The 12,494-nt window shown below is 42.3% G+C and overlaps 1 protein-coding gene across 13 annotated transcripts in view; it reads left to right on the top strand.

Annotated features, from left to right (window-relative positions):
* Positions 1 to 12,494, top strand: part of MYCBP2 (MYC binding protein 2) — a 426,434-nt gene that overhangs the window by 143,675 nt on the left and 270,265 nt on the right. For all 13 annotated transcript variants that reach the window (XM_077812568.1, XM_077812542.1, XM_077812622.1 and 10 more), the window contains one exon: positions 6,040 to 6,212. In XM_077812568.1, the coding sequence (XP_077668694.1) occupies positions 6,040 to 6,212 (173 nt within the window). The remainder of the gene's footprint in view (positions 1 to 6,039; positions 6,213 to 12,494) is intronic.

Raw genomic sequence — 12,494 nt, 5'->3', positions numbered from 1 at the left:
TTTTGGATCAGTGATAAACTCTGTTTCCATAGCTGTCCCGTTTCAGAAAGAATCGGTTGCAGTACCAAGAAAAAATGTGCAGATCTCCTTGGTGTCAGCCTCAATACAAAGAACCAGTCTGAGAGTAGCATTTAAAAGGACAGAATCTTATTATAGAGCCAGGATCTGACTTAAAATCTCAGCTCAGAGTTGGGAGTTGTGATATTGTCAGATCTGTACAAGGACATCTGGAGGAGCCTGTTCTCATGGTGAGATCTAAGGATCCAGTTAAAAGAACTGATGAGGATTTGTTAACTAGCACAATACTGTTAAAGCGGTAGTTCATCATATGGATCCATCTGTGGCTCCATTGACAGTTGAGCCTGGTATTGCTTCTTAGGACACATCACTTGGGTTGCTGCAAGCAGTCAAAGTGACTGCTTTTCTGAGAGTCGGCAAAGAACAGGAAAGGATCAGGAGCACTGTGCTGCTGCATTCTATTAAGATCCCTTCATGATCCCTGGAGAAGAACTTCTCTCTGCTCTCCATTTCAAGGAGGTATTGTCTCAAGTCCTGTCTGAGCCTCGAGTGATTTGGAGCTTGAAGAGAAATACAGATCACAGATTAGAACCAGGAAAAAAAAAATATAATCAGTTCAGTGCAGGATCTGCAGGCACAGAGATATTTCCAGCTCAATCTATCCATGGGGGTTTTGGCCTGAGTGGCAAATACCTCCTTTAGTAAGATGGTCTCACTGGCCATTTCAGGCACCTTTTAGGAAGGTGTGAGGACAGACTTTCAGCAAGATTATATCAGGAGGACATTCAGTTGTTGAATCCAAGGGATAAGGACCAGCCAATACAGCTTCCTCAGAAGAAGTCACCTAAGGAAATTGGTAAAATATGAGGACGAGCTGGAGCTAGAAGATTCTGATTCAGAATTAAGGGATGTGTCTTCTTCAAATGGAAATGTGGAGGACATCTCAGTATTATCACCATCAGAAGATGGCATAGCCTTTCAAGAATTAGTATCTCGAATGTCAAAGATGCTAGATATTCCTTCTGTTTTTGTGTAGGAATCATCACATCCTCTCTGATATTTTGGGGCCAGTGGTTAGATAACTAATCATATTTCCCTTGTTATGAAATATGTCAACCACACAGCTTCTCTGTAAAGTTGATATGTCAGTTCCCTGAAGAAGGACTTGCTATGTTTCATACTTGCGAGCCTCCTAACTCACGAGTGGCATTTCACAGATCAAAAAGTGCCCAAGCTCACTGCTCCATCGGATAACGAAGGGAAGAGCCTGGATGTGGTAGGAAGAAGTATGTTTTCTTCAGAGAAAATCAGCATATGCATATCCAATTATGAAGCTGTCATGGCTAAGAGACCAATAACATTTCTGGAGCAAAATATCCTTTTTTTAATGTGCTTCTAGAGGAACACCAAAGATTATCAAATGCTATTTTGACTGAAGGACTGAATGTTGCTAAGCAACAGTTGACTGTGGCTTTGAATCTTCAGACATTTCAGCAAGATCAGTGGCTTTGGCTGTGTCACTAAAGAGAGACACCTGGTTAAGATTGGTGGGACTCCCTCATGAGACAGAAATGAGGCTCTTGGACCTTCCATTTGAAGGAGAACGTCTGTTTAGTGTTCAGACTAAAGAGGTACCTGAGAGCATGAAAAATGTAAGATATGCTAGATCTTTTGGTTTCCTTAAATAGGGAAGAAATTATATTCTACTTCATTAAACAGGTATCAAAGGCAATATCCACATTTTTTGTCTCCTTCACATCATTACAGGTACCAGAGAAGGGCATATCATTTTCATCCGAAACATACAGCATCAACATCAATAGAGGAAGAAAGTTAAACCTCATAATAATAAAGGGAAACTTCTGTCATTTTCATCTTCTGCATTGCCTCTGATGGATCAGATTTGACATAATGACACAGAGCTTCAAGTCAGCCCGTATGGGCATTCTTTAATCCACAGTTTGGGGATTAGTTATCCCATTTTTTTTAGCAGTGGGAGCTAATAACATTGGACAGATGGATATTAGAAGCTCTTTTATATGGTTACACAATTCAGTTCAGAACCTCTCCCCCCAACAACCCACCCACTTCCTATTTGGGGAGAGATCAGTCATCTTGATTTGCTAAAAAAGGATTTCCAATCTCTACTATAGTTAGATGCAGTAGAGGTAGTTCCATGAGATCACAGAGGGAAGGGATCTGGATTTAAGGAAATTAAACACTTTTATATAAAGGAACTTCACTTCTGCATGTTGTCTCTAACACCTTCTCTTTCCCTCCAGGATTGTTTTGCAGCTCTGAACTTAAAAGACCCATACTTCCACATTTCTGTAAACCATGTCACTGAAATTTTCCTGTTTCATTGTTGGAGACGACCATTTTTCAATACAAGACCCTCCTGTTTGGGTTATCTGCAACACCCAGGGCATTTACAAAATGCCTGCCTGTTGTGGCATTATACCTAAGAAGGCAGGGGATGTATCTATACCTGTACCTAGATGATTTGCTAATAAGGGTCACTAGGGAAGAGATCTTGTAAATTAAATATATTCATTAGTTGTCAGTCTGCGATTACAGATAAACTGTGAAAAGCCATGTCTAAACCCTATTTAAAGGGTTCCTTGTTTAGGAGCCATAGTAGATTCAACTGTGAAGAGTGCTGTTCTCCCAGAGGGGAGAGAGATCAACATAAAAAGACATATGTATTTCCTCTGCCGCTTACTGAGACAATTGATTCTTTACGTACTTCAGTTGCTGGGTCTGCTAGCATCAACCACAGCAGTGACTCCTTATGCTAGTCTTCAGATGAGGTCTTCAACACTAGTTAGCAAAGAATTACAAACCAGGTTTAGACAGTATTTCCACATCAGGTGTATCATCATTTAATGTGGTAGACAAACAATCAAAATGCAATGAAAGATGTACTTTTTCACTCTCTTACAGCATCAGTAATACTGACCATGGATATATCCACCCTAGGATGTGGAGCCCATCAGATCAGTGAACTGTTGATCAGAGATCATTGTTCATCAAAGAAACTTACACATCAATATTTTAGAACTGAGAACAATCAGACGAGCTCTAATGTATTTTCTACCTCAGCTCAAAAACAAAGCAATTCTGTTAGTAATAGACTATATGACAGCATTATATCTGTGAATTATGTATCTGAACCTTTGGTCCCTTCACTTGACTACGCGGGGAATAGATCTTTAGATAAGCTAGAAGAAAGGCTTTCATTAGAAGTACAGAATAGACTGTTTTAGTCTAGAAAAGAATCCACACAAGTGCTATAGTCTTCAATGGAAGAGGTTTTTATTGTGGATTTCCGTGTATAACACGGATCCTTATATGGCACCAATTAATTATGTATTTGAATATTTATTGTATTTAAAACATGTCTTTTTTTTATCTTCAGTTAAGGTTAATCTCTCAGCCATATCAGCATAGCATGTACCTGTAGAGGGAAAATCAGTTTTTGCTAATGAGATGCAGTTAAGAGGTTTTGAAAAAGCCTTAATAATTTGTATCTTTCAGTACGAACTCCTGTGCTCTCTTGGAATCTGAATGTATTACAACACAATTAATGGAATCTCCCTTTGAACCCATTCTTTTTCATTTGTTAAAAAAAAAAAGTTTTTGATAGCAATCACTTCTGCAACATGCATAAGTAAATTACATGCATTAATGACTGATCTACCATTCACTATTTTTCATGAGGATAAAGTCGTCCTTTGCACTCACTCTAAATTTTTACCAAAAAAAAATTCTGATTTTCACATAAATCAATCTATAATTTTACCAGTCATCTTTCACAAACCCCGTACTCATGATGGGGATGCTAAATTACACGTGTTATATGTGAAGAAAGTGTTGTCTTTTTATTTAGACAGGACTACAGCATTTAGACAGTCTTCCAAAATGTTCATAGCTTGCTGACCAAAAAACAAGAGAAAAGCTGTTTATATACAGAATCTCTCTAGATGGGTTAGATTTTATGAAGCATATAAATTGAAGGGATTATCCATTCCTCAAGGCAGCAGAACTCATTCATCTAAATCAAAGGCAGTGTGTATGGCTTTCTCTAGATATAACTCTCTGGTGAAGATATGTACAGTAGCAACCCATAGTTGTGTTCACACTTTTAGTAATCATTGTTCTTTAGACTTGGAATCTAGATCTGATGCAAAGTTTGGCAAGGCAGTCATGCACTCCTTGTTTAACTAGAATGCCTCTTGGTCAGAGTACTTGTTAATGCATCCCATAGGTAGGAATACGCAGAGGACATTCAAAGGAAGAAATGGAGTTGACTTACCTGTAACTGAGATTCTTCAAGATGAACTCTGGATAGTCACACTCCCCACCCACCTTTCCCCGCTACCTCAGAGTCCTACTTACCAGAGGGCTGAGGGTTGCAATTGAATGAACTGAGGTGGTGGGTCATCACACTCCTTTTAAACTCTTGCCCTAGAACTCAAGAGTTCAGTAGGGGTAGGGAGGAGAGTGCAAGGGAGCTGCACGGATGCTTCAACAGCTATTGCTGGTAGAATTTTACCATTTGGACTGCACCAGTTAGAGCATCCCATGAGTGTGAATATGCAGAGTCCATATTGAAGAACCTCGGTTACAGGTAACTAACCTTCATATATTCAGAATATGATAATGTGGACTTTGATGGGCTCTTCAGGATAGACTTCCCTTCATCAGAGTTCAGATACACCTATGAACAGAGATGAGTTAAGGCAATAGGTATATGCTTAAGGCTCTACGATGACATCAGAATCTCAGCTTTCATTTAGAGAGAAGTTTCTAGCCATCATGATTGTGAAGAAAATCTTGAAAATATGAGTCAAGTGGAAGTGTTGCATAAATTTCTGCCTGAGTCAAAAAATCTATAGGAAGGACAAGCAGTAGCAGCTATAGAGCCAGGGAGGAAGCCAGTTAGCCCGCGTTTGTTTAGAAGGGATGCAGTCTGATTCGGGGGCAGGGCTTGAAAGGCCATCTGGGCTCTTCAGGACTGGATCCTTTTCATAGGGCCTTAGATGCCCTGCTCAAATCTGTGGGATCTGTTTAGATGACCTGCTTGGATCTATGGGATCTACTTTCCCTTCATGTGGCTTTTATATGCTCTTAGGGCTTTGTTTGTTTCCACCTACCCTTTTATCTTCATGAATCGGATGAAGAGGAAAAAGATGCTGTAGGTCTTCAAAATATGATTGTTCTTTCCTTACTAACATGCTTTGATGAGCATTGAAATAATTTCAGTGTCAATTTTAACTGTCATCATTGGGATTCCATTGATAACAAATACTTCTCACTCATTTCATTCCCTTTCTACATCTTACTCCATGCTGCTCCTACACATAGAAGGTTCTTATAATCCATTGCTAAGTTACTGTGTTCAGATCATTCTCCCTTTAAAAAAAAAAAAAAAAACCAAAAACCTCGTGATATGGGTTATCCACAAGAAGGTACTGTCTGTTGAAAAAAAACAAGCAAAAATATATTTTGACCCCTCACCCCCATGATTTACATGCGTCAAAACTGCATAACCTCATGACTTTCAGTTGAAACCCTTGCTGTTCTTTGCCTCATCCCCTACTGTTTTGGTACTGTCACTTGTTGTATTGCATCTATTATTAGATTTTAAGCTCCTGAAGTCAGCAACCATTTTAATGTCTCTTGTTAGCTCTGAGATATGCTTAGAATATTTTCTGGATGTTCTGTAATTTAAATAATCTAATGTAGTTTGAATTTAAGGTTATTAAGAATGTTTGGGGCTATTGTTATATTTTGTAATAAATAGTGGTTATCTTGCATAACCTGTATTTCATTGGTACAGTAGATTACAATCCTAATATTCCCTACTAGTCAGAACTATCATAGAGTAGTTTTCAGTAGATATTAAAATAGTTTAGCAAGTTTAGATATTAAAATAGGTTCAGTTAATTTTTTGTTAAGTTAAATTTAATTTTTTTGCTACATTGAAATCTTTTTTTTAACCTTGTGTTTTTGGGTCAGGTTTCGACCAAATACTAGAGAACTGTGGAGTTACAATGCCGTTGTTGCTGATTCCAGGCTTCCCTCAGCTCCAGACATGCAATCGCGATGTAGTATTCTAAGCCCGGAACTTGCTCTTCCGACAGGATCCAAAGCTCTAACCACCAGGTCTCATGCAGCTTTGCACATTCTAGGTATAAATTTATGGTTGATGAATCAGAAAGCTGAAAAGTAATAGTAAACGCACTCTGCTGTGTGTGTGTGTGTGTGTGTGTTGTTTTTGAGTAGTGTCCCCAGGGGTTTTCCACTTCAGGTGTGTTTACACCCCATACACCTGAGAGCAGAGGGTTTTTTTGTATTAGTGCTCGTTCGACTTGCATATATGCCCTACGCATCCTCATGCCCTGCACAGAGGCTATATAGGGCTGCATGGTAGAATTGCTCTCAGTTCCTTCTCATCTGCCTCAGCCTGAGACAGAGTATTAGTATGCCTTTCTATTCAAAAATAGTCTGTTAGCCTCTGTCTCTCATTTCTATTTATTTTGTTTCAGAGGAATTGGTCTCAAAAGTTCTGCTCTGGGTTTAAGGGCAGGGCTAGGAAGAATCATGAGATAAGACTTAAACTCTTAACAATGGAGCATTCTCCCCATCCAGCCTCAGATCTAGGCCAGGATGCCCATCCGGTTACCTCAGACATTGATCTGGGAGTGAACATCGTGCCCCTTTGACTTCAGCACGTTCACCTGGATCTGTTGGAGGTAAATCCTCAGAGAAGACCTAAAAAAGGAGAGCCCATTCTCCTCAGAAGGAGCTTACTCTGAAGTCTCTGTCTCCTCCAACTAAGACTGTTTCAGAGACCTTACGTCCTGCTCTGGGTACTGTTCCAAGCACCATTCGTACTGACCTCATGTCTGGGCCTCTGGTCTCTTCTAAGAACAGAAACATCAAAAATGCTTTTGTACTGAGTCCGTCTGTACCACAGAAGCAGAGCTCAGCCGCAAAGGAGTTTAAGCACTCTTCTTCTATAAAAGGTAATACCTAGAATTCTTTTGGTACCATCTGTATCTGTGTTGCCCTCCAAAACAAAGACATCCTCAGTACTGGGTAAACGGCATGCATCTTATGCAATCTTGGTGCCCCTTAAAACATTCTTATCAGTATTGACTAATCTACCCAGAGGGACCTGCTCGAACAGCATATGTCCTTGGAATTGACAGTGGAATATGACCCTGTACTTCAAACTTACCTAGTACCACAGGAATTCAGATATGCCAGAGATCTCCTTGTTTCGCGTAAACTGGAGTCTCGCTCGTTAATGGTTGCCGAAATACTATCTGTGCTGGTGGAACTATGATAATTGAAATTTGACCTTTCCCTGGTACTGCTCAATTCTCCAACATCTTCAGAGTGTGGTGGAAAGGCAGGACTTACATAAAACACAGACCCATGCACCCATGACCTGCTTCGAGCACAAGTGGATGCCTCCTCAAAGTGTCATATGGATCTGCTCATTGGGCATACTGGGATCCTTGGATGGCATATTGCCAGTAATTTTCACAGGCTCATAGTCTGTCTTGTAGGGTCTACGGAAGAATAAATCCGTCTACCCTGTCTATCCCGCCTCAGTTCTCTTACGGTCCAGAGTCCATTGAGAAACAGGAAGCTAGGAGAGATAAGAAAGTTATGCCTTAGACAAATATTTCTTCCTCCTCTACAGATGAGGCAGTTATTCTCTCCCCGACCTTCTACAACTGATGATTTCTGAGACTTCCAGGAGTTAATGAAACATATTGCATACTCCTTACAGATCCCCTTGGAGGAGGTCAAAGAGTCACAGCATAAACTCCTGGGTATCCTTCAGTAGTCTCCTTCTGCCCATGTTGCCCTTCCCACCAGTGAGGGTTGTGCTGGATTCTGCCAAGACCATCTGTCAGACACCGGCAACAATGCCACCAATGTGTAAATGGGCTGCTAAAAATATTACAGCCCAACTAAGGACTCTGAATTCTTGTTTACCCATCCTGCACCCAACTCCCTGTTTGTGGAGGGAGTGGTTGAATGTGGCAGGCAATACCATGCTAAAGCCATTCTGTACGATAAAGGTCAACAATGTCTTAATTGATTTGGCTGCAAGGTCTACTCATCCACAATACTTCAATTTAGAATAGCAAATTGTCAGGCTGTCATGGCTATATACAACCATTCAAATTACACCAATTTCTCCATCTTTATTGAACATTTACCAACTAAATAGAGTGAGCAGTTTTAGGCTATAATTAGGGGCAACTGTTAGCCAGAACGACTTCTCAGGTCTCATTGGGATGCTGCAGCAGTGGTCATATGCACAGCATCCTGGCTTCAGCTTTTGGAATTTCCAAGGGAGGTCAAAAACATTGTTGAGGACTTTCCCTTCAATGGTTTCAAACTTTTTGTGGAATCCAAAGACAAATACTTGCATACCCTAAAACAGGGGTCAGCAACATTCGGCACGTGGCCCATCAGGGTAATCCACTAGCAGGCCCCAAGATATTTTGCTTATGTTGACCGTCCATGGGCATGGCCCCACACAGCTCTTAGTGGCCACAGTTCTCTGTTCCCGGCCAATGGGATCTGTGAGAAGTGGCGGCCAGCACATCATTGTGGCCCGCCAGTGGAAAGGCTAATGTAGTGCCAATCTTTAAAAAAGGGAAGAAGGAGGATCCTGGGAACTATAGGCCAGTCAGCCTCACCTCAGTCCCCGGAAAAATCATGGAGCAGGTCCTCAAAGAGTCTATCCTGAAGCTCTTACACCAGAGGAAAGTGATCAGGAACAGTCAGCATGGATTCACCAAGGGAAGATCATGCCTGACTAATCTAATCGCCTTCTATGATGAGATTACTGGTTCTGTGGATGAAGGGAAAGCAGTGGATGTATTGTTTCTTGACTTTAGCAAAGCTTTTGACACGGTTTCCCACAGTATTCTTGTCAGCAAGTTAAAGAAGTATGGGCTGGATGAATGCACTATAAGGTGGGTAGAAAGTTGGCTAGATTATCAGGCTCAATGGTAGTGTAGTGATCAATGGGTAGTGATCAATGGCTCCATGTCTAGTTGGCAGCTGGTATCAAGTGGAGTGCCCCAAGGATCGGTCCTGGGGCCGGTTTTGTTCAATACCTTCATAAATGATCTGGAGGATGGTGCGGATTGCACTCTCAGCAAATTTGCGGATGATACTAAACTAGGAGGAGTGGTAGATAGGGTGGGAGGTAGGGATAGGATACAGAAGGACCTAGACAAATTGGAGGATTGGGCCAAAAGAAATCTGATGAGGTTCAACAAGGATAAGTGCAGGGTCCTGCACTTAGGACGGAAGAATCCAGTGCACAGCTACAGACTAGGGACCGAATGGCTAGGCAGCAGTTCTGCGGAAAAGGACCTGGGGTGACAGTGGACGAGAAGCTTGATATGAGTCAGCAGTGTGCCCTTGTTGCCAAGAAGGCCAATGGCATTTTGGGATGTATAAGTAGGGACATAGCCAGCAGATCGAGGGACGTGATCGTTCCCCTCTATTCGACATTGGTGAGGCCTCATCTGGAGTACTGTGTCCAGTTTTGGGCCCCACACTACAAGAAGGATGTGGATAAATTGGAGAGAGTCCAGCGAAGGGCAACAAAAATGATTAGGGGTCTGGAACACATGACTTATGAGAAGAGGCTGAGGGAACTGGGATTGTTTAGTCTATGGAAGAGAAGAATGAGGGGGGATTTGATAGCTGCTTTCAACTACCTGAGAGGTGGTTCCAAAAGAGGATGGTTCTAGACTATTCTCAGTGGTAGAAGATGACAGGACATGGAGTAATGGTCTCAAGTTGCAGTGAGGGAGGTTTAGGTTGGATATTAGGAAAAACTTTTTCACTAGGAGGGTGGTGAAACACTGGAATGCATTACCTAGGGAGGTGGTAGAATCTCCTTCCTTAGAAGTTTTTAAGGTCAGGCTTGACAAAGCTCTGGCTGGGATGATTTAATTGGGGATTGGTCCTGCTTTGAGCAGGGAGTTGGACTAGATGACCTCCTGAGGTCCCTTCCAACCCTGATATTTTATGATTCTGTGATTACCTTGATGGGCCGCGTGCCAAAGGTTGCCAACCCCTGCCCTAAGGTATTCCAGAGCCACCTTGAGATCTCTTGGGATTTACACACTTGCGTACAAATTAAGGTTTAGTAGATCCCAGGAGATCCTGCCCCACATAATTTTCAGCTTTTCAGAGACCTTATGAAGCACTCAAAAAGAAACTGTCTGTTTCTTCAGTGTCGACCACTTAAGTCCCATCAACATATAAACGGCAATTATGACAAGTCGGTCGTGGTCCTGAAACATCCCATAGAACTGAGCTGCATGTGCACCATTCTGCCGCCTCCCTCCTTTTTTGGAAACCACCTCTCTCGTTTTCAGTTTGCATGGGAGTTGATTTCATCAGACAGATGGTAGTTGCAAGATTAGGGTATTCCATCTGTTTTTACCTCCTTTTCCTCTTACCCAGGCCTCTTCAGGGACCACTCTCATGAGTCTTTCTTAAGACAGAAAGTCGTTTCCTGTTTCTGCATAGGAGCTGTAAAAATGTTCCAGCTCAGCACAGTGGGAAGGGCTTCTGCTCCAACGATTTCCTGGCCCTGAAAAAGAATGGAGGATGGAGATCAATTTTAGATTTAAGACTCCTAAACAACTTTGTGAAATCAGAATGTTGACTGTTGCAGCAAAAATCCCATCCTTGGAACCGGGGGATTGGTTTTCGGCTCCTGAACTTCAGGACACCTATTTTCATATGTGATTCCTCCATTTTGCAAGCAATTTCTTTGGTTTCTGATAGGTCTGGATCACTGATAGTACTGAGTGCTCCCATTCAGCCTCATTTCTGCCCCAAGGATGTTTTCGAAGGTGTTAGCAATGGTCACAGAATTATACCCAGGCATTGGAAATAAGCTATTTCCATATCTTGATGATTGGCTATACAAGGGCCAATCTTACAATCAGGTTTGCCATTCTTATCGCAAAGAGTGGTCTCTGTTCCACAAGCTAGGGTTGCAGCTCAATGTTGAGAAATATACTTGGACTGCAGTTCAACAAATAGGGGCCTCCTTAGATGCAATATCATCCAGGCCTTACCTTTCTACAGTCAGATTCCTGGTGTTAATAGGTCTAATCTCAAAGATTCAAACCAACTGATACACATCACAAAGAAATTGTCTGCAATTGCTCGGACACATGGCAGCATGTACCTTTTTGATGCTTCGTGGAAGGCTACACCTTTGATATGTCCAGGGCTGGCTCAGAATTGTTTCCACAACTCAATTTGTGGCAAGTCGCAGTCAGGTTTTGTGCAGGAGTTCTTTCATTCAAACTCCTCCTTCCATCACCATAATGACAGATGCATCACTGATAGACTGTGAAGCACATCTAGGGCCTGTACCACTCAGGCCAAATGATCAACCCAAGAGGCACTGTTGCACATCAACCACCTCAAGTTGAAGCAGTCAGGAATGCCTCTGTCTGTTTCCTAACTTTAATCAGAAACAAGTCTATAAGGCTCTTGACAGACATCACAGCCTGCATGTTCTATATCAATTGATGTGGAGGGGCCAGATTGCCTTCTCTTTGTGCTGAAGCAATAAAACTCAGGAACTGCTACTTAGACAACTGTGTACTAAAATCTGCTTCATCTTCAAGTAGTGTCCCTATCGGTATTACACTGTAGTTATGCTTGCATCCTTGTGTTGCAGATCAGAGAACTTCGGTAGCACTGTCCATTATGCCCGCATATGCGCGCTCTCCTCATGTCCTGCCACAGGGCTAGTCAGCGCGTAGGGATTATATATGCATTTATTTATTTCCATCCTTCTTTTTGGGGGTCCTTCCTTCCCCAGTGGCCTGTGCTCGGTTCTATGGGCATCAAGAAGTGCGTCACCTGCAGTGAGGGTATCCCCATCACACACGCATTCACAGTGCATTTGTTGTCTCGGGGAAGGACACATTCCTCAAAGGTGCCCTTTCTGTCAGCAGCTTAGACCTCGGTCTCCCAAGGACAGAGAACTGAGGCCGATGATTATATTCATGAAGGCAGCACTCGGACATTCTCTGGACCTGTGCCAAGAGTCTCCACACAGACATGAGTCTTCCCCACATCCCTCAACATCCAAGGGCTTTTGGGTAAAGAAATCTTCCGCCAACCTCCCTTGTAAGTCAAAAAAGAGAGTGTGAAGTCCCCAGAGTGAGCTGCGAGCTCGCTGCAAATTATCACCAACGTGCTTGGTAACCATGGTACCATCAGCACTGAGACAGGCCAAGCCTGGTACCCATGGCTCAAGGAAGACTACGGTAACAGGCACTGTTGATGTGCCCACAGACCTAGTGGGTATGGGCACAGAGTCAACGGCACCTAAGAAGAAGGACAGGACCAAACACTCAAAGGCACCACTGGTACACGATGTCCCATTGGTACTG

Source organism: Eretmochelys imbricata, chromosome 1 (assembly GCF_965152235.1).
Source record: "Eretmochelys imbricata isolate rEreImb1 chromosome 1, rEreImb1.hap1, whole genome shotgun sequence".
NCBI classification, from domain to species: domain Eukaryota; kingdom Metazoa; phylum Chordata; order Testudines; family Cheloniidae; genus Eretmochelys; species Eretmochelys imbricata.
Note: the sequence above shows the minus strand (reverse complement) of the source record. Positions and strands in the feature narration are given on the sequence as shown.